The sequence below is a fragment of the Ptychodera flava genome, chromosome 16, assembly GCF_041260155.1.
Source record: "Ptychodera flava strain L36383 chromosome 16, AS_Pfla_20210202, whole genome shotgun sequence".
Classification (NCBI taxonomy): domain Eukaryota; kingdom Metazoa; phylum Hemichordata; class Enteropneusta; family Ptychoderidae; genus Ptychodera; species Ptychodera flava.
Window position 1 is genome coordinate 36,041,979 of NC_091943.1, and position 23,863 is coordinate 36,065,841.

The 23,863-nt window shown below is 35.3% G+C and overlaps 1 protein-coding gene across 2 annotated transcripts in view; it reads right to left on the minus strand.

Annotated features, from left to right (window-relative positions):
- Positions 1-2,589: 2,589 nt before the first annotated feature.
- The window catches only part of LOC139114710 (juvenile hormone acid O-methyltransferase-like), a 29,666-nt gene continuing 8,392 nt past the window's right edge, over positions 2,590-23,863 (minus strand). The window contains exons 2-4 of one of the 2 annotated variants that reach the window (XM_070676583.1): positions 9,235-9,548; positions 5,464-5,608; positions 2,590-4,841 (exon numbers count right to left, since the gene is read on the minus strand). In XM_070676583.1, coding sequence (XP_070532684.1) covers positions 4,669-4,841; positions 5,464-5,608; positions 9,235-9,548 — 632 coding nt within the window. In that variant the 3' untranslated portion in view covers positions 2,590-4,668. Of the gene's footprint in view, positions 5,265-5,351; positions 5,609-9,234; positions 9,549-23,863 lie in introns of both variants that reach the window. The other variant, XR_011547932.1, reaches the window with a different exon arrangement.

A 23,863-nucleotide genomic window follows, 5' to 3' on the forward strand; every position in this document is an offset into this window, starting at 1 on the left:
AGTGGTCGAGTTGTAAGAAGGCCAATTAGATTCCAGGACTATGTTGACACTTAATGTGGCAAGAACTGACTCTGGAACTCATCGAAAGGAATTTCGTTTTGCCACAAAAAACACTTACAACACACACATGCACACACACAACACAAAACATGTTCCATTTGTTTTAAAAAGTTTGATTGGCATTGAACATGCTGAACACTTGAACAATCAGAATTCCGAACATTGTTTGGTGTATACCAAGAAATATGCCGGACATAACAATGAAAGTGTTGATTACTTTAATGCTTGTTGTTTATGACTTTTGCTGAAAAAAAGGGAGATGTAACATATTGGGATATTGTTTATATGTCTGACATCATCCACACGCATGCGCAGTACACTTAGTAATAAATTGTGTTCTCTCCGCCATCATTGAGTAGCGTGAATATTTCATCCATAAAAGGTGTTTTTAACAGGTGTCTCGATCACGGCATGGGCAGAGCGTAGCAGACAAGTCTCTGAGAAACAAGAGAGGTATTAAAATCTCAAAAAATTGGCTTTATTTTCTCTTCGGTTCATAGGTGAACGCACTTAAGCTGCATGGCTGTGATAGTTCATGTTAGAGAGTAGATCATCGTTGGAATATCGCATATTCGGCAAACTGATAAAGCCTCGTACGCTAGTCTCATCCGTGCCCATGCACCTTGTACGATAAGGCTAAAAGGTTTTGTCCTTGTGCAAAACTGCTTTCATATTGTTAGAAAGGGGGTATCAGCTTCAAGTTTTCAGTATAGGAGCCAGTAAAGAATCTAAACCCAATAGTAGCGAGCTTCAATACACGACTCAAAATGTTGTGTTGATATAGGTTGACCCATTAACCTCAGAAGAAGTTTGCTGTCCAACTCTTTTACAGGGCCATGCAATGGTATACTATATATAAAGCTTGGTAATAACACCTTATGTCGTTGTAAAACCAAGGTTGAACAGTATTTTCGACGCTACCCTTTCCCACAGGCGATATGAGTTTACATTTGCAGTTTCAGACAGTGAAAAAGGGAGTATGACACGGTTTTGCCTCCACAGAGCCAAAACCATTCGACGTTCATCAGTGCAGTAACGATGATCACCATAGATCGAGAGATAAGTATACATTTGCCATTCGATGTCCAACTCTGACACATGCTAATCCTGATTAGTTCCGTTTTCGGTCAAAATCCTCCTGGTCACCTAAATATCAATTGTCTTGCGTAGGTAGATACGTATGCAACAGATGCGGAAACATGCTATGTACATTGGTGATACCTGGTAAATAATATTGAAAGTCATTTCGCATTTCCATGTCAGGTAATTTATAATTTGCATATCTGATGATGATGTGGTGAACATTGCTCATGATGTTGATCATGAACGCTTTCAATGAGTTGCAAACATGTGGCAAAAGTTTAAATGTACACAAACCTGCAATATATAATGAAATACGTGAGCATTTTCAGCTCATGTCTGTTTATTTGATCCCTGTTCTGATTCTTCAATTGTTAGGGATGTGTTCTCAAATACTCGAATTTCAACTGAGCCTTTTGTATCAAGATTGCCATTTTTTACCAACATGTTTTGAAAGTATAGAATTTCGTCCCACCCCTGAAAGATATAAAGAATACTGTTAGTACTACTTTGTGGAACTGTAAATATAATGTCTTTGCTAATTTTAAACGTAGTGTAGAGTACATTGAAATTCAGATGAAATTGATGAAATTGAAGACAGGGGATGTATATAGACTTCTAGTCAGAAGGGTTACACAACCTGCCACTACTTTGAGCGGGCAATATGAGTTTGGAAAAGCCATCGCTTGGAAGGACGTTTTGAGTTTAGTTCATAGAGTTACAAATGAGACCAAATAAGAGCATTTCAATGGAAATTCTTGCATTAGAAAGGTATAAATAATGTAAAACTGTATCTTTGGGAATTGAGAGATAATGCGTTTCGCAGGTTTTGTGATGTAAAAGACACACCTCATCATCGCTATTTTGACTGTATCATCGCCAAAGAAGTATGGGGCATTGTAGAAAACATAGGACAAAGGTTGTTTGACTTCCACCATGCTCTGAGTTGGCAGAATATTGTATTCGGGATTGAAGTGAACCGTAAATGGAAAAGATGAATCTTGTTATTTTGATCGCAAAATGGTCTATACACAAGTTTCATTTTATGGAATTACGCGAGTCTCAATTGCAAAACTTGGTACATCATGAGCCAGAACTGTGGACAGTTATTTAATTTAGTTGTAACGTCTGCATGTGTATAAGTTGCTGCAACTGCTTGTGATATAAATGTTTCATAAGTGATAATAAAAAGGTGTCATACATTGAAAACACCTCTACATCAGATGCAAACCAAAATGATGACCATGCGGCAAGCCCTATGAGGTTGACAGCTGACAATTCAATTCCGCCAACTTCTCTCTCTCTCTCTCTCTCTCTCTCTCTCTCTCTCTCTCTCTCTCTCTCTCTCTCTCCTAACTTTAAGAAGCATTTTGTTTTAAATACAAACTTGTGAATCAGAATGCCTAACCTTTCGTGTTAGAACACAAAAAATGTCAACAAATATCTTATCGAATCAAAATATAAGTTTGATCATCAATTTCAATTTTTAGAGAACTTCGGCAGGAAGAGAGGTGTTACCAGTCGATAATCGGGCTCATGTTTGGATTGAACGCCGGTGAGAGTATCGCTCATTAGTTGTTGCTGGTCGCTCGGGGCTACTGCGTATCTGTTTACGCTGCTGATGTTTTATGGTGTTTTATGGCCGCTAAGTTGAGCCACGGCGTTTGATGGTACACCTTTGTTAACTTCAGCTTCGGTTAAAACACCGGTGAATCCTGGCTTTACACTTACAGCTTCACCTAACTTGAAGTAAGTTGTACTTGGGCCCGGTAGAAGTGGCTACGCCGCGCCGACATCACCTGTTGTCAATGTTTTCGCTTCGCTGACGGCAAACAGCTCTTCCGGATAACAAAAATCATCCTCACTTTGCGATAAGTACACATGCAAATTTCTTTGTCGTATGTTTTTATTGGAAATGTCATCCATTTTACGATAACCAGCACCGAACCAAGGTGAAATGAAATCTTGCAAAACGACAATTTTTGTGTTTATAAACAAAAATAGTTCCGGATCAAAATAGGTAAATTTTTAGTTAACATATTAAAGAAATGGTTAATTGGTATTGTACAGCAGTGCACATATTGGTAGTGTCCGAGTACATCGTGCAGCGGAGGTATTGTCCGAGACGCGTAGCGAGAAGGCACAACATCGTACCAGCGCTACAACATCCTCAGCTTTTAGACTGCCACAATAACGATAATTATATCATACCAGTATATTGGTGGTGCAAATACAGCGATCTGATTGGTCGAGACGTGAAAAGAAACGTGGTATATTCGTGATATACATGATATGGCTGTCACAGGCGCGAGCTCTCAGCTTGAGCAAAAATCCTTTTTTGACGCTCAATACCTGAATTTCAATCGATTTTGACCAGTTCACTTTACATATGCACTAACTATCGCTCGTGCATATATGTCGTGAACTTGTCAAAATCTGGGTGTGCTTTATTGCTTAAGGTTCCAAGACAAGAAATTGACCTTTTTAAATCAACAATTTTCTAGTGGTTAATAAGCTCAGAACCTCCGTAAATTATATATTTTCGGAAAGCCTCGATGTAGGGAAACATTTTGGTTATCATAGTGTGACCATCGTTTATATAACTATAACGTGACAGGCAATTTGCATAACCTTTCAAAAATCGGTCTTCCCTATGTTTTGTTCCAAAGCTATGAGATATTTGCCTGAAATTTGTGTGAGTGCAAGCTGTTCTAAAGATCTTCCAAAGAGTGTCTCAGAATTTTTTTAAACCTTCTTAAACAATTTTTATGCCAGAAGAACTTCCAGAGCGGTGAATTTAACCCTAGTTGATTTCTTTAAAATTGTGCTCAAATAAAAACTAAGCAAGATATGAAAATCTAAGACACTCTTTTGAAGAGCATTGTGACAGCTTGCATTCCAGCAAGTTTGAGTCATATATTTTGAAGTACTGAGACAAAACATAGGGAAAACCGATTTTTTGAAAGGTTATGCAAATTACCTGTCACGTGATAGTTATGTAAACAATGGTGACACTGTGATTACCAAAATCTCTCCCTTTAAGACTTTCACTAAGAGTCTTTTGAACAATTTGCATTCTTCAAGAGGAACATTTTAGTAATATTTCAGTTTCATCCATGGCGTGACTTTTTGGCGAGTGGCTACACATATATTCAATTGAATATTTGAATTTTATCTCTCTCTCTCTCTCTCTCTCTCTCTCTCCTCTCTCTCCTCTCTCTCTCTCTCTCTCTCTCTCTCATTTACGAAGCATTTGTTTTTAAAGACCAACTTGTGACTCAGAATGCCTTACCGTTTGAGGTGGAACGCAATAAATGTCAACAATATGGATGTCGTATCGAATCAAAATCAAAGTTTGACCATCAATTTCGTAAAACAATAAACATTTAAAAGCAGAGTTTCATAACTGTTTGCTATTTATCATCGGCAATATAGCAGAGAGTTGAATTAAAAGGGGTGTATCGACCGGGGTAATGCTTGATCGGAGAATGCACTTTCCTCTTGCAGTTAGAGTAAATGACTAAAAACTTATTTTACCAATTTTACATCTAAAATATCATAACGCCAAAAGAGTGCATCGTCTTCGGTGTGTGCAGTATTTGGTGATATTCGACGGAACAGTTGAAAACAGTCCTCAAGAAAGTCTTCCTTTAAATCCACTGGTATAAATTCCAAGTGTGTCAAAACCGGTCTCATGAAATCTATTAAACGGAAAACAGGATAAAAAAGACGAAATAATAAGGCCTAGGGTAAAAACATACTTTCATAAATGCAATTGAAAACATTACGCTTTACTTTTGCAAGAATGGTAGATGCACTTTCTGTTTTTGCAGTTCTTGCACAATGCAATGAGTGGTGCTTTCTATTGAATGCAATGGCCGGAATATTGCAATTTGTAAGATTTCTTTGCTTTGTTTGGTGTCAGAATAAAGAATGCATCGATTATTTGCCGAGTCAATTATGAATTCCAACAACAGATCCAAGAGAAATGGGCTTGTCATGTGCTCTTTTACCAACAAAGTAAACGAATTACAACGATCGCTTTGTGAACCGGATTTAGCACTTTTTGTATGATTGACGCTTTAAATCTTTCACATACAATTACATTTTTTATTCAGTAAAGTCTTGTCTGACACGGTATAGTTGTCGGGAAATACTTCATGCTCAAACTCCATGGTAACTTTAAATTCCGACTGTCATCCGTGAATTGCGGACAGCAGTGGTTCAAACGAGCTGATTCGAAGTGACAATCTTGTCACTGTTACGTCTTTTCAAAAATTTACTAACAAAACAAGTAACTATCGAACCATTATGATGTGTCACCTTTGTGCTCTTCCTTTGTGTTTAGTGACTGTCCGGTGGTGTACGCATCAATAATACGTGGATACTGCTTGAAACCACAGCGTGAAACCAGATCATCAAAATCTCCCAAACTTCCAAAAACCGAATAGTACTTCGGTTCAAAGCCCTATATATTAAACAGGAGGATATCAACGAATGCTAAGACCATAGGGGATCGCACAAAATCCGTCACCAAGGATAGGGATGAGGGTAAGGGTGTCTAAGCACAAGGTTCTTATTGCTATGGTTGATTTTATTTTAATACGTTTGACTATTATATGTATTGCTAATAAAGATTTATACTACCAACCTTTTTTGCAGCTTTGGTGTCTTTGTTTTATTTTAGCACCGGTTTTGTAACGATTTCTTTTCCTCCTTTGCGTATATTCACGTATATTTTGTCCTTTGACAATCTTGACAGTTTTGTCACTGTGTTGCGTCTATTATCTGACCAGTTTGATTGCCTAATTCGCCAAGCAAGCAAGGGTAGTAATTTAGTCTATTATCTCATGAGTTTGAGTGCCTAATTTGCCAAAGTAAGCAATGGTAAATTACTAATCTATGGACGCTGTCACCAGATTATCACCGAATTAACTTTTACAACGTCAACAACGAGCGCACCAGCATGTTATGCCAGAAGGCACCTTGCTGGTGAGTTCGTTGTTGACTTTGTCAACGTTAATTCAGTGATAATCTGGTGACAGCGTCCACAGATTAGTGATTTACCTAGTTTACTTTGGCGAATTAGGCACTCAAACTCATCTGATAATAGACTAAATGACTACCCTTGCTTGCTTTAGTGAATTAGGCAATCAAATTAGTAGGATAATAGACGCAACACAGTGACAAAACTTCGCATAAGATTGTTATTATGTCAAGGGGCAAATACGAAAAAAGAAATCGTTACAAAACAAGTGCTAACATAAGACAAAGACACCAAAGCTCCAAAGAAAGATTTGTGGTATAAATCTTTATAGGCAATATATATCATAGTCAAACGTATTAAAACAAAATAAACCATAGCAAGAAGAACCTTGTCCTGAGACCAAGACACCTCTACCCCACCCTACCCCTGGGGACGGACCTTTGTGCAATTCCCAATGAAGTAACCTAGATGAGAAACCCACCAAAATAATGAATAAATTATAAAAAAAGGGTCGACAATTATTAAGCTACTATGCAGCAAATGAACTAATAGCATAGAAAAAAAGGCATAAAAAGCAGTATTGGTGTATTTGTTAATTGTAAAATTAACCTTGTAAATTTGGCGTGAAATCTTTTAGGGTTTGCCGAAACGTGTTTCGAGTTGGCATTGACTTGATTTACTATGGCAAATGTATTAACCAGAAAACAGAAACTGTTTTATTGCTTATTCATAATGGTTGAGTTAACGTCTTGGCATAAGGGTTCATTTGTTTTTATCGGGTGTACAATAATAATTTGGGAGCAGTTGACAATTAAGAATAAGTAAGGTTGTGTGGTAAATTATTTTAATCGAAATGATACATGTTTGAAATTTGAAATTTGTGTAATTTTTATACGTGAAGAATATATAATGGGTTAAACAAATGAGCTGAATGTGATATAAAATGAGTGAAAATAATCCGTGACATTATTCGGCCAACCATTTTTTTACCCTGAAATCAGAGAATGAAAGTCGAAATATGGGCAAATTATATGATTTCATGGGTTCACTTGACCATTTACATTAAATTTGGACCAAATTTCGATCTGGATATTTGCTCTGTTAGCATTCTATTTCTGAATCAAGAATGACACGTTCAGTGCGGTATCTTCATCGGCCAACCTAATTTTTAATCAATAAATGCAAATAGGAATTACGAATTGCGTAAAATGCTAAATTGTAGTTGGTTTTCCCGAGTAGGAATAGCGACGTGAACCGCTAGTTGTGCAATGTTAACTGCAAATCGAAATTAGAAATTAGAAATTGGTACCAAGTGACCGACTTAGGAAGCCTCCATATTTTACAGAGGTGTCGTCGGATATCAGGGGGTTTAATTTTACGATACGGCTGGAGTCAGACATTACAAAACACTGTTGGGAGTTATTCTACATAAGTTTTTTGCGGAACTGTAGCAATAACAACAAAATTGAACGAAAGATGGGAAATGAGTACATGGATATAACTGCAGCAGTTGTCTGTAAAACTGTGGCAATTCATGAACTTCTGTAAATAAAGCTACAGTTTTGAAACTAACACGAAAAGTAAAACGGTATATACACTTCTGGATATGACACTTTAACCTACGATTAATCATTTGATTCTGACGAGTTACTTTAAATGTCAAGTTCGTGGATGTCAAAACCCTTTACAGGGAGTAGTAAACTTGACATTTAAAGTGACCCCTCAGATGCCAATGATTAATTATAGGCAAACTCTCATATCTAGAAACGTGTATAATCCGCGTAAAAAGTGAGTTGACATCCGTGAGCTTGACACTCAACGTAACTCGTCAGAATCAAACGATTTGAATTGTAGACAAAATGTGTCACAACTACATATGTATATACCAGTTTATACTGTTCTCATTCGTTTTAAAACTGTTGTTCTGTTCATCGAATATACGTAAACTGCCACAGTTGTATTGGTGTAGACACCCGCTGCAGTTATTATCGATTGGACATCCATGACAGTTGTATCAATACAGAGATTGTAAACTATTAAGATTATACTCATATCGAATGTACAATGATTCATGGTTGTGTATTACGTATCATTCAATTTTGTTGGTGTTACCACAGTTAAACAAACAGCTTTTGTAAAATGCAAACGGTCTCCAAGCTGTTTTTTTAATGTCTGATCCCCGAACAGTGTTGTAAAACTAAAACCCTTGCTATCTACCGACCGATCTACTAGTACTAAAATTTTCACGGTGACCCTTGAATTTTATTCTTGATTTCGAAATAGAATATTTGAAAGATTCCTTGATGAAAGTTTGAGCAAAAGTTTAAGTCTCCTACTTTCGAGGCGCGTACTATCTTAAATGACATTGTATGAATAATGTGTATGTTAGTTTCAATGTCGCATTAGTTAAATTAGTTGGAAGCTTAAACTAGCATGTTGGCTTCCAAGCTTTGGAATCGACAAGAAATGAAAAAGATATAAAGAAATAAACAGTTCAGAAATTCCAAAGAAGATTTATTTATGTAAGAGTCGTGTTATGGGTAACATGGAAAATCAGACATCCGAAAGTCACACTGCCCGCTTACGACTGAGTACCTAATGTGATCTATGTATTAAAACATGACAAAAATATATTTATGGTCGTTTACGAACACACAGTATGAGTCTTAGAGACGACCAAATTGAATGGTCAAATGTACAGGATTAATAATCCGGTAAGGCTGTGTAAAACCGTTGCGATTATAATCTTGTATCACGCCAAGAAATCCAAAGTATGAGTGTATGAAGTCATGCACTGTGCCTAATAAATACAAAGACTGAACGAAATTCTTTCAGGCGTTTATGAGTTGTGGCACTTGAGGTAGCCCCCGGTCGTTCCATAGGTCTGCACCATGAAACAAATCGACTTACGTTTGCAGTGTACGTTTTTTGGTACTATGGCGTAACTATTAAAGTACAAACTCTGTTTCTTGTGTGTGATTGACAAACGGTGAAACGTTTTACTTGCGCTGTTGTTTATAGAATGAGCAAATTCAAAATAAAGTTATCGCATAATTTGGGGCAATTTTAACTAATTGAATTCATCAAAACAAATAAACATGATTTACCTCAAAGTATTTAATCCATTTTGGTAATTTTGTACTCCTGTGATATACGTTATAGAAGGTCTCGTTTTCACCTCGGAGGACATTAATTACACAGGAGCCTCCATCCTTGAGGCACCAACAAACATTTCGAAACACCTTTTCTTTGTTTTCCATCCATTGCAGTGCCACATTACTGTAGACCTTGGTGAAAGCTTTTTCAAAGTAGCTGAAGGAGTCCTGAAGAAGCATAGCGTCGCCCACAAGGTACTTGATCTTTCCATCTACAGAATTGTGCTGCCGTGCAAAGTCGATAGCCTTAGCAGAGATATCGATTCCTGAAAATTAAAAATATCTGTTTCATTTGTCAACTGTTTTCAGTCTATAATAGCTGCAATACATGCCCCTACTAATGCAGGTATTATGAATACATTTGCCAATTCTACTGCATCTTGTCTCGCTTCAAAGATCCAAAATGAGTTAATAGGTAGATGTGTACACTTAAAGGGGACCTACATTAAATTCAGTGAAGGTCAAATGAGAAACTGCTGCGATGTTGCACCATTTAGTTACAAATACTTAATTCACTTAATCCACAAAAAGTATCTATTTAATTGTGATTGTCTGAATTATATGAAATTTAACCCGATCGAAATAAATCAAGACTTTTACGTCAAAAGTTGTCAAACAAAATTACACAAAATACCGTCAATGACGCTGTACCTTCTCTAATGTGTGGCCAGGTCAGGTAATTAGTTGTTGGCATGGAGTTGTTGGTAAATAGTTGATGATGTAGGGGCATGAGGTGGGATGTGGACCCAAAGAACCCAAAAGAATAAACATCAATCAAAAAAATTCTAAGCTACAGTATAAACTGCCTAAAGATAGTTCAATGTGGAAAAAAAGTTAAATAATTCAGAAATAAGAATTAACAGTCCAAAATAGTAATGACGCACTTCCCTACTGACCTGAGTGCATGTGAAATACACAACCTGGCATCTGTAAATTAAATGTATACCAAGTGATCATTTTAAGTCACTGTTAACTGTTTTTAATGGATTTTCCAAAGAGTCCTGTGGAAATGATGAAAAATGCTTATCTTGTCTTGTGTTTGTAAAACCTCATGGCTGATAATTGTCATAGTATTCAAAAAAAACTGATTATCCCACTGATAATTGTCATAGTATTCAAAAAAAATTGAAGAAATTACTGTTTTTAATAGGCATATTTTCCTTGAAATACATGACCGTGTAAAGAATATATGCTAAAAGTGTTTAAGAGTAAATTTCTTTTCAAAAAATAATTTAATCTGTGACCAAAGGATTTTTATTCTTTGAGTTTACAAATTCAAACATTGCAATTTGTTCAATCATCTTGTGCAGTGCAAAATTTATAAAATGACTTAAAACAAAAAAAATTGGCAGAATTACAGCCTTTGTGATGTAAAATTATGGGTTGACATCACGATAATTGTTAATCTGTTTGAAGTACTAATATACTATAATTTAAAAAAGAAAAGTTCATGCAGAAACATATATTGTCAGCAATGTAGTGTTAATTTTGACTTTACATCAAAATATGCCTTTGCTGGATATCAAATATGTAGGGCGAAATATTAAAATCAGCCATGTTCAGCAAAATCCACACAACAGCATTGATCCTTTTCTAATTTGATTTGATTTGCTTATTAGTCCGTCGGCTAGAGGGGGTCTACGTGCACCCCCCACACAGGATAAAAAACCTGTATTTTTCAGAAGCCTTGGGATCCCTAGAATACGAAATGGAATTTTAACAGAAAAAATATAGGGATGGAATAGCTGTTATGGTCATGTTTTGAAGGGTACCGCAAAATCACGATTTTGCAACCCAATTGCATTTTCGTCAAATCTGTCTTCTTGTAAGTCATCTGCTGAGCTTATTTTTTAACATAACCTCACTTGTTTGGTAGCATTAGAAAGGCAATTTATTCTTCTTTAAGATGATATATTGCAACATGCAATATATTCTACAGTTTTTGTGAAATATGACCAAAACTTACCCCATACCCCAAAGTTTAACATTGCAAATTACAGTAAATCTCAAATTATACCAATTTTTTAGCTAGGCAGAATAAAAAATCCAATTCTTTGTATAAAATTGGTTTTATTTGGTACAGGGACATGTCGGAAATATGAAATAGACTTTTAACAGAAAAAATATTGGGTCTCTACAGCTGTAACAATCATATTTTGAAGGGAACCGCAATATTACAGTGTTGCAGATTTGCATGCATTTTTGTTAAAGCTGTCTTCATATTAGTCATCTGCTGAGCTTGTTTTTGAATATAATCTAACTTGTTAGGTATCATTAGAAAGATAATTAACTAGTCTTTCAAATGACATATTGTAACATGCACTATCCTGTATAGGATTCATGAAATATGACCAAAACTTACCCCATACCCCAAAGTTTACATTGACAATTGCAGTCATAGCTAAAATCAAATTCTACCAATTTTTTAGCTAGACACAAAAAATCTGGCCATTTTTGCTATTAAATCTGTTTTATTTGGTACAGGGATATGTCAGAAATATGAAATAGACTTTTAACAGAAAAATATTGGGACTTTACAGCTGTAACAGTCAGATTTTGGAGGGAACGGCAATATCACAGTGTTGCAGATTTGCAAGCATTTTTGTTAAATTTGTCTTCCTATAAGTCATCTGCTGACTTGTTTTGAATATAATCTAACTTGTTAGGTATCATTAGAAAGATAATAACTAGTCTTTAAATTAACATATTGTAACATGCAATATCTTGTATAGTTTGTATGAAATATGACCAAAACTTACCCCATACCCCAAAGTTTACGTTTAAATTCCAGTCATAGCTAAAATCGAATTCTAACCATTTTTTAGCTAGACACAAAAAATCTGGCCATTTTTGCCATTAAATCTGTTTTATTTGGTACAGGGACATGGCAGAAATACGAATAGACTTTTAACAGAAAAACTATTGGGTCTCTACAGCTGTAACAGTCATATTTTGAAGGGTACCGCAATATCACAGTGTTGCAGATTTGCATGCATTTTTGTTAAACCTGTCTTCCTATAAGTCATCTGCTGAGCTTGTTTTTGAATATAATCTAATTTGTTAGGTACCATTGGAAAGGTAATTTATTCTTCGTTAAGATAACATATTGTAACATGCAATATCTTGTACAGTATTCATGAAATATGACCAAAACTTACCCCATACCCCAAAGTTTACATTGACAATTGCAGTCATAGCTAAAATCGAATTCTACCAATTTTTTAGCTAGACACAAAAAATCTGGCCATTTTTGCTATTCAATCTGTTTTATTTAGTACAACGACATGTCAGAAATATGAAATAAACTTTTAACAGAAAAAATATTTTGACTCTACAGCTGTAACAGTCATATTTTGAATGGTACCGCAATATCACAGTGTTGCAGATTTGCATGCATTTTTGTTAAATTTGTCTTCCCATAAGTCATCTGCTGAGCTTGTTTTTGAATATAATCTAACTTGTTAGGTATCATTAGAAAGATATTTATTCTTTGTTAAGATAACATATTGTAACATGCAATATCTTGTACAGTATTCATGAAATATGACCAAAACTTACCCCATACCCCAAAGTTTACATTGACAATTGCAGTCATAGCTAAAATCGAATTCTACCAATTTTTTAGCTAGACACAAAAAATCTGGCCATTTTTGCTATTCAATCTGTTTTATTTAGTACAACGACATGTCAGAAATATGAAATAAACTTTTAACAGAAAAAATATTTTGACTCTACAGCTGTAACAGTCATATTTTGAATGGTACCGCAATATCACAGTGTTGCAGATTTGCATGCATTTTTGTTAAACCTGTCTTCTTTTAAGACATCTGCTGAGCTTGTTTTTGAATATAATCTAACTTGTTAGGTACCATTGAAAAGGTAATTTATTCTTTTTTACGATAACATATTGCAACATGCATTGTCTCGTATAGTATTCATGAAATATGACCAAAACTTACCCCATACCCCAAAGTTTACGTTGAAAATTACAAAGCAAATTACAGCGAATCTGAAACTCTACCATTTGTTTACAATTTATTAACTTTGTATACAAAGGGCAATGCCTGTATGCAACCTATAAAATCTGTGATTTTGTTAAAAAAGTATGTCACAAATATGAAATTAACTTTAAACAGGAATATGATATGATTTTGTAGCCTTTTTGATCATATTTGGAAAGGTACCCAGGTATCATGGCAAATTTGTCGAAACACATACATTTCCTATATATGGGTTTCCCCCTCCAAAAATTATCCAAATGGCTACTAAATAGTATCATCTTCCCGTTTAAAGTTTATTTCATACTTGTGACATACATTTGTAACAAACAAATCAGATTTCATACAAGAATTGCCTTTTGTATTATGTGTAGCAAAAAATGGAAGAATTTAAGATAATTTGCGATTTGAACTTTTGGGGTATGGGGTAAAATTTGACCATATTTCAGGAAAACTGTGAAGGCCATTCCGTATTACAATATGTCATCTTGAAGACGAATAAATTGCCCTACTAATGATACCCCACAAGCCAGGTTATGTTACAAAATAAGCTCGGCAGATGACTTACAAGAAGAATAATTTAACAAAAAAGGTGCCAGTCTGCGGTACTGCAATTTTGCGTCACCCTTCAAAATATGGCTGTTACAACTATACAATCCAAATATTTTTTTTGTTAAAAGTCTATTTCACATTTCTGACATAACCCAGTACCAAATACAACAGATTTAATACCAAAACAGTGCCCTTTTTATCATGTCTAGCTAAAATTTGCGGAATTTGATCATGTTAGCTATTACAGTCCTTTCTATATAAACCATGGGGTATGGGGTAAGTTTTGGTCATATGTCATGAAAATTATACAGGATATTGCATGTTACTATATTTCATTTTAAAGGCGAGTAAATTACCTTTTTAATGATACCTAACATACCATGTTGTATTCAAAAATAAGCTCAGCAGACAACTTACAAGAAGACAGGTTTAACAAAAACTCATGCGAGTCAACTATATTGTGATTTTGTAGTATACTTCAAAAAATGACTGTTACAGCTATAAAATCCCTATATTTTTTCTGTTAAAATATTACTTTATATTTCTAACATGTTTCAGTACCAAGTAAAACAGATTTAATACAAAACATTGCTGTTTTTATTGTGTGTAGGTAAAACTCAGTAGAATTTGACGTTAGCTATGACAGTATCTTTGGATATACACTTTGGGGTATGGGGAAAGTTTTTGTCATATTTCATGAAAACTATACAAGATATTGCATATTACAATATGTCATTTAAAGCACTACTTAATTACCTTTCTAATGATACCAATCAAACCAGGTTATAATCAATAACAAGCTCAGCAGACGACTTATAGGAAGACAGATTTAACAAAAACGCATGCGGGTCAGTAATACTGAGATTTTGCTGTACCCTTAAAAATATGACTGTTACAGCTATAGAATCCCAATATTTTTTCTGTTAAAAGTCTATTTCATATTCTTAACATGTCCCAGTACCAAATAAAACAGATTTAATACAAAACATTGCCCAATTTTTTATGTCTGAGTAAAATTGGTAGAATTTGATTTTAGCTATGACTGCAATTTTAGATGTAAACTTTAGGGTATGGGCTAAGTTTTGGTCATATTTCATACAAACTATACAAGATATTGTATGTTACAATATGTAATTTTAAAGACTAGTAAATTATCTTTCTGATGATACCTAACAAGTTAGATTATATTCAATAAAAACCTCAGCAGATGACTTATAAGAAGAGAGTTTCAACAAAAATGCATGCAAGTCAGGAATATGGAGATTTTGCCGTACCTTTCAAAATATGACTATTACAACTACAGAATTCCAATATTTTTTCTGTTAAAAGTCTATTTCATATTTCTGACATATCCCTGTACCAAATGAAACAGATTTTATAGCAAAAATGACCAGATTTTTTGTGTCTAGCTAAAAAATTGTTAGAATTTGATTTTAGCTAAGACTGCAATTGTCAATGTAAACTTTGGGGTATGGGGTAAGTTTTGATCATATTTCATGAATACTATACAGGATAGTGCATGTTACAATATGTCATTTTAAAGACTAGTAAATTATCTTTCTAATGATACCTAACAAGTGTGGTTATGTTCAAAAACAAGCTCAGCAGATGACTTATAGGAAGACAATTTAACAAAAATGCATGCAAATCTGCAACACTGTGTTATTGCCATACCTTCCAAAATCTGACTGTTACAGCTGTAAAGTCCCAATATTTTTTCTGTTAAAAGTCTATTTCATATTTCTGACATGTCGTTGTACTAAATAAAACAGATTGAATAGCAAAAATGGCCAGATTTTTTGTGTCTAGCTAAAAAATTGGTAGAATTCGATTTTAACTATGACTGCAACTGTCAATGTAAACTTTGGGGTATGGGGTAAGTTTTGGTCATATTTCATGAATACTGTACGAGATATTGCATGTTACAATATGTTATCTTAACAAAGAATAAATTATCTTTCTAATGATACCTAACAAGTTAGATTATATTCAAAAACAAGCTCAGCAGATGACTTATAGGAAGACAAATTTAACAAAAATGCATGCAAATCTGCAACACTGTGATATTGCGGTACCCTCCAAAATCTGACTGTTACAGCTGTAAAGTCCCAATATTTTTTCTGTTAAAAGTCTATTTCATATTTCTGACATGTCCCTGTACCAAATAAAACAAATTTAATAGCAAAAATGGCCAGATTTTTTGTGTCTAGCTAAAAAATTGGTAGAATTTGATTTTAGCTATGACTGCAATTGTCAATGTAAACTTTGGGGTATGGGGTAAGTTTTGGTCATATTTCATGAATACTATACAGGATAGTGCATGTTACAATATGTCATTTGAAAGACTATAAATTATCTTTCTAATGATACCTCACAAATTAGATTATATTCAAAAACAAGCTCAGCAGATGACTAATATGAAGACAGCTTTAACAAAAATGCATGCAAATCTGCAACATTGTAATATTGCGGTTCCCTTCAAAATATGACTGTTACAGCTGTAGAGACCCAATATTTTTTCTGTTAAAAGTCTATTTCATATTTCCGACATGTCCCTGTACCAAATAAAACCAATTTCATACAAAGAATTGCATTTCTTATTCTGCCTAGCTAAGAAAGTGGTATAATTTGAGATTTACTGTAATTTGCAATGTTAAACTTTGGGGTATGGGGTAAGTTTTGGTCATATTTCACAAAAACTGTAGAATATATTGCATGTTGCAATATATCATCTTAAAGAAGAATAAATTGCCTTTCTAATGCTACCAAACAAGTGAGGTTATGTTAAAAAATAAGCTCAGCAGATGACTTACAAGAAGACAGATTTGACGAAAATGCATTGGGTTGCAAAATCGTGATTTTGCGGTACCCTTCAAAACATGACCATAACAGCTATTCCATCCCTATTTTTTCTGTTAAAATTCCATTTCGTATTCTAGGGATCCCAAGGCTTCTGAAAAATACAGGTTTGTTATCCTGTGTGGGGGGTGCACGTAGACCCCCTCTAGCCCACGGCCTATATGTTATCCTTGTATGACAGTCAGATGGAACTGAACACAACACAGTGAATAAGTATGCTGTAAAATGAAATGGTGTGGCTGTATCCACATGCAGCAATAGGAGTGCCTTTGTCTCTCACCCCTCATTTCCAACCTGTCCCATCCCTGAAAAAATAGTTTGGTCTTATATTTATAATGTTAATAATTTCTGTATTTGTTAAAATGTGCGCATCTCAAAAACTTTTGAATATAAACATTTTCATTGTTTTTTATAGCTGACCAGTCAGTTAACCTGTTTATTTTGAATATTTGCGCATTTTTCCTCAGTATTTGACATTTTCAGAATACCTTCTTATTCAATTTGTCATTTTCTAAAAGTTTAAATGCTCCTTTGTGTGGTCAAGCTTTCCACAAGCATCAAATGTGGTACTTCATAGGAAGGTCTGCCTCTAGAGGGCGGGCATCATGAGCAGTGTTTGTTGGTTATTTCCTCCACATAAACTTCTGATTGTACTGTAAATATTGAACATGGCCGACGTCCGATTCTCCTGTCTAAAACTTTCACTCATTTTCGTTCATATGACTCTGAAACTCCAGGAAACGATTGGGAAGAAAGAGTTATCTTGAAATATTGAGGTGCTCGCCAATATTTTGCAAAATTAAATGAGAAAAAATGCAAGGAAAATGCTGACAGGCTTACACAATGACCGTTTTCAGACTCAGAGGCATATGATCATCTACAGATTATGCAACAGGCCATATCACGTGAGGCCATGAGGGGATATCCACGCAACTCAGTACCAAACACTAGCGCACACAGAGTGAGCAAACACAAAGTGAGTAACCCTAACGTCAGCTCAGTAGTCTGTAATAGATCGTAGTCAACTAAGAACCTTGGAGAAAGGCTTACATGTAACACTGTGGCTATGCCGCTAAGTCCCTTTTGATTTTTGTCACAGTTCAAAATCGTTCTCCTACACCTCAACCTGAACCATGAACACCCCCACCACTTTATGATATGACCCATTACAATGGCATGACGTCAACGGATCTTGACAGACGGAAGTATTGACAGACGGAAGTAGTTGACACTAGCATACTGGTTTTTCAACTCTAATACCTTCTCTGTCTATAAATAGACACGAGAACATAAAAATTGCATCTTCTATCACAATACAATGCCGTCAAACAAATCCGACGGCAAGAGCAGAGTTTGACAGCATTATACTAGTTAGTGGACTACAAAAACAATAGGTAACTTTGATATTGTTCATTCTTACAAAAATACCACCAATGATACGGGGTTGCTCACATTTGATCGGAACTGGTACATACTAGTATTGGTACCAAAGGTCAACGATGAATTTTGTTTCTATCTGTTCAGCGCAGCAAAATTCTATCTATGTTGATGTTATGACAATGATTTCTACACAGTACAACTGGAAAAACAAGAATGACAAAAACAAATAAGGTATGCAACTTAGGTACTTGGGGTCAATTTTAGAAACAGGCATATCAACTTTTATAGCAATGGGACTAGCAAATTCTACACACATTAGCAAATGTGAATTAAAAAATCAGCCAGAGAAGGCTTGACAAAAAGAAAAGGTGGGAGAGTGGGGAAAAATAATGTACAAAGGACCAGATAAAAAGTGATTGCTACCTAATCGATCTTGTACACCCTCTCCCTCGGATATCAAATTCTCTACCCTTTGGTACTGACCGCGTTTACATAAAGAGCTAAAATGGCCAGGCGGCAGGAAATTAAAGTAGGTGAGCTATTGACAACCTTGGGGATTTTTAATGCTATCAGTGCTGTCATTCGAATGTAATACCTTCCACTGAGGGGGCGATTATGACATCTGGAATTATCCTGGATCCAAACTTCTTATCAGTTCTTGTGTGTCTTACATGGAAAAGCTGCATAAATTGTCCGCAATAAAAAATTAACCTTAGCTTTGTTTTATGGATCAATTTCGCTACAAATTGATACCAAGTATGACAAAATTATGTTCGCAGCCTTAACCACTGTCTCAAAACATATCCTGGGTTGGTATAGGTCATTTAAGGTCACAGATTGAGAAAATTACCTAAATTATAGAAATTGGGGTTTACAAACACTGAGCAGATAATTTATCTAACTTATAACATCCTTCGGGACTTTTAAACCAAATTACAAAGCTATCAGACAAGTAGTTTTGAGAACAAATTTTCTTGACCAAAAATGACAAAATTGTCTTTAAAATACGTTTTCTAGACTGAAAATGACAAAATAGTATTAAAAATGTAAATTTGCATATTTCAGGACAATTTTCACATATCCAGCTATTGTCATCCCGGGACATCTGTACACTAAATATAAAAAGCTGTCTGTCCAGTAGTTATAAAGAAAACATATTTTTTACCAATTTTTGACCAAAATTGACAAAAATTGCCCCCAAACGGTAATTTTGCAAATTCTGTCGTAGTTTCAACAAATTAGAAGGGTAACACCAACGCAGATATCCAACCCAAAATTGAGAGCAATTGGGCCAGCGGTTTTAGAGAAGAAGAATTTCATTTAAAATGTGACAAAAATAACCAGAAAATTCAGCAAAAGTACAAAATTCAAGATATCTTCACGATATACATATAACTGTATAAGGTCCACCTAAGGTACTTTCACATTAATTTTCAAAGCAATCAAAACAATGGCTTTTGAGTTATTAATTTTTGACCATTTTAAGATTTTTAAGCTCATTTTCATAATTTGGGCAATTCAAACTTCATTCGCAAAAAAATCCCGTCTATAGCCCAGGATTGCACCACACTAAATACCAAGCTAAAAAATGCAGCGGGTCGTGAGTTTTTGATGTTGACGGACAGACACACACATACAAACACACACAGACACATCCATCCATCCATCCATAAAAGAAAACCGTAATCGTGAAAAAAAGACGACGTAGGTCGCCCAACGTCACTCCCGTCCTATGACGGGAGTGACGTTGGGCTATGACGGGAGTGACGTTGGGCGACCTACGTCGTTTTTTTGTCACGATTACAGTTTTCTTTTACAATTATCTACAACATCGACAAACAACAGCAAGGAATGACACATTGTTTTTTAATATTTTTTATTATCGTCATCATCATCATCATTACCATCAACAACAACAACAACAACAAACAACAACAACAACAAGATTACTCTATTCCCTGTGGTATGACCCGGGCCCAGCGCCCGAGCTCGCGAACTGTCACTGCTCACTGTACTTGTTGTGGTCGCTGTCGAAGAAACAACGTGGCATGTTAAAATTTATTGGTTTGATATTTAGGAAACCTAACCAGAGTTAGCAAATGTAATGACTCAACTACAAGTACCACCAAAAGTTTGCTCAAAAGATACTGCTGAAATCACTGATGTGTTCAAAACGTCAGGTCAAAACAAAGGCCCAGCCGCGAGCGCGTCTTACCGCAAGATATTCCCAGCTGTCGCTCAACTTGTCAAGTGAAAACATCAACCCGCCAAACTCAAAAGATCGTGGCGCGAAATAGCGAAGTTCACCGCCAAAGCAATTCCAATTTTGACCTCAAAATTTCAAAATCAACCATTTCTCAGACGTCGTTCAGACATTGTGGTCCTGTCGACTGGCGCGGCCGGCGGCCATTCTGTCGTTCATCTTTGGAAAAATTGTAAAATTGTGCGACGATGAACAGCTAGGATTTACCCGAACAGAATATCGACACGCCGCGGGAGAAATAACTTTACTTTATTGCCAATTCCAAATATAAGTATAAGTATACAAGGTATACAAAGTATAAATAATAAATAGAAGCATGGCCAAATAACTAGAAGCATGGCTCGAAAACATTGACTAGGACTTTGTGAAATATGCAAGAACCGGATCGTGTTTGGGTGTTGTTCAGAAAAAAATCACATATTCATCCCAATATATTCTCATCGGTGAATTTTTCGTAGGCTACTGGTGTTAGTTTTTTAAAAGTCCATTTCCCAACTGACCATCGGCTTCTCACACCTCGTGCGACGGCACTGGTTGAGACATCTTCTGCACTATCGCCATATTCGTCATCGCCATGTAATTCGTCTTTTTTCTTTGAGAGATATCTAATGCTTCACACGATACAAAGCGTTGCCATACATTTCGTAATCCATGATCGCTGAAACGTAGCTGTGGGTCCATAGCTGTGTTTTCGGACAGGATTTCTGACTTTTACACGCTGGTTTTGACTTTTATGTTATGAACCCCGCTGTGGTGGCGGGGTTAAAAACGTAAAAGTCAAAACCAGCACGTAAAAGTCAGATATCCCGTCCGAAAACACCACAGCTATGGACCCACAGCTATCTAGCTGAAACGGAACTTTTCGCCACCTCTCTGAGTGTCGAGAAAATCGCAAGTAACTTTATCCCCACCACGCAGTGAGATTTCCATGCACGACAATCAAATCCTGTAACTCTGGCAAGATTGCCTTCCCACTCCTAAGGGACGGTTCAGAATTTACTTCTAGGGGGGGTGGAGGATTTTCAGGGGGGCCACCCATTTTTCCCAAGAAAATTTAGGGGGGGGGGCAGACAAAAATACCACAATCTTTTAGGGGGGGCCAAGAAAAAAAACCCATGAATTCAATATTTGCCCAGAATTTCTGATCTCTACAAAAGAGAACCATAGACGCTACCACAGTACAATAAATTACCCACAATTCTCTATGATTTGTATCCTTGAAGGTTACTTTTCTAAAAACTTTTTCATTTCTGCATGTAAGCACTAGTGTGCAGAATCAAAATAATTTTTAAATAATATCTAGTAAAAGTACGTTTAGATATTTCAGTGAAAGTTTCAAAATAACTGCAAACAATCATAAAAGTCACATTCTTTAGGTACTACAAATGCCATGCTTTTTGGGCAGCAAGTTATGACAAACTGAAGGGGTCATTCTCTGAGAAAACTTAGCATGCAAATTTCTTTTGTCTCTTCCATTGCAAAATATCAATATCCTTTTTTTTCATAAAACAGGTGCAACTAGTCTCCCTACTTTCCATCACATTATTCTGTATGGCTGAGGACACAATCTGTGGCAAATTTCACAAAAATGCTATCTCCTCTCTCAATTATGCATAATTTTCCAAATTATTTAAAATGAGAATTGAGAAGAATGCTGTGTATAAGAGTACGTTTTCAAAATTTTGATAAATAGTCTGTGAATTTGTCTACACATGGGAGATATGGTAGACTTCACTCAAGTATCTCCGAGGGAAAGCATAATGAATTCTGGGAAATCTACAGTACTGTTGCTATCTGGGTGACAGATAAACTCAACATGTTTAGTTAAACTCCTTTAGCTGCCAAATTTGGTAATATTCACAGTGGTTTGTTTTATGCATCTACTGCAGTATCTTGTTCTCCTCCCTGAAGCGTCATGAAATGTCCTGTATTTAGCATGTCAACACAAAACATACAGTGAACAGTCAGGGTTGTTTTTGTTGAAAAGAGATCTCGGATCAAGTCCAGACTAGAATTCATTTATCAACAATAACAATGGTCATTTATGTTCACACTGGTATGTTGCTAAATACAGAATTGGGTGTTCTATGTAGTGATAGAATAACAAACAAATGTTGATACACAGAGATGAACATTGAACAAATGCTAAAAATTACAGCAAATGTCTTTTTAAGGTTGGGTTTACCTTGTTCACATATTTGTAAAGCAGTTGAAAGTTGCATGATAAAGAAGTGTTAATTTATGCAAATGTATGCAAATCACCCGATTTCTTGGCTTCTTTTGACTCCCAATTTCAAAATTTCCAAAGAATTTAACTCCAATCAAGCTGCGTCAAATTTTCTGAAATTTCACATTATTTTTTTTAAATGCTATATAACAAAATGACTATCAATTGGTTTTGTTTAGCAATAAAGCTCTTACATTTTTAATAAGAGGCATTTTGAATAAGAGGCATTTTAAGTTTGCTGATCATGATTTTTAATCAATTATTAGAGTGTCAGTCTTTAAACCCCTACAATTTTAAAATGAGGATGGATAATGCCAAATAAAATAGTTGTATTTTTCTATATATACTCTCCTTTCAAGTGAAATATTACATTTCAGAAAATACTGTTTAGTTTTTGACTTAAATTAATTTTTATCATAAATACCAAATTGAGGTTTTTTACCCCAAATATACACCCACTTCATCCTTTGAGTAAACTACTGCTACCATACTAAACTTTAGAGTCTCTGCTTTTTGAAAATATATAGTATGAGGGGGTTTCCTTGTCATCTTTGATGAGAAATATTGCTTTGAAAAAAACTGTGTTGGCAACATGCAGCTCCACCTTAATTCAAAACAAAACGACTTGCTACTCTGCCACTTCTTAAAGTAACATGGTCACGTTGGTTCTCTGGGATTTTGTCAGTGTCAGTGTCTGTGTCACACTCATATTCAGAACCAACACCATCATCATCACTCTCAATGACTCCATTGACAGAGGTTTCCAATTCAGAGTCACTGCTATCTGACTCTGACTCATCTGTGACATAAGTTGTTACAATATCTTTCCCTGACAGTTTTCTTAAATTGAATGAAGGTTGCGCATGTATATGTGCGGTTATCATAATTTGAACTTTTTCAGCTTTCAATATTTTTTGTTTTGGTAATTTATGTTTATCAAGGTATTTATCTAATTCTTTTACGTTTAAATCTTGAAGGTTCCCACTCAAGAGCAACTTTAACCAGTCATAGTCCTCGTATTTTTTATCCTCTCTTCTTTTCTGCTCCTTTTTTCTATGTTTCATTCTCATCAATTTTACCCTTTCTGAATTTTTTAAATGTTCTGCATAATTTTTTACAGTGCTTACATCTACTATAAACTTTTTTGAAAATAAATTTATGGCAGTCTCATCTTCAAGTTGCTTTTCAGCGAATAGTTTTTTAATGTTAAAAATAAAAATATTATGTGTTACTGTTAAAAATATATGTTGAAAAATTTACAAAAGGGTTGATTTTCCAATAATGCTGTATGTGCATCCACAA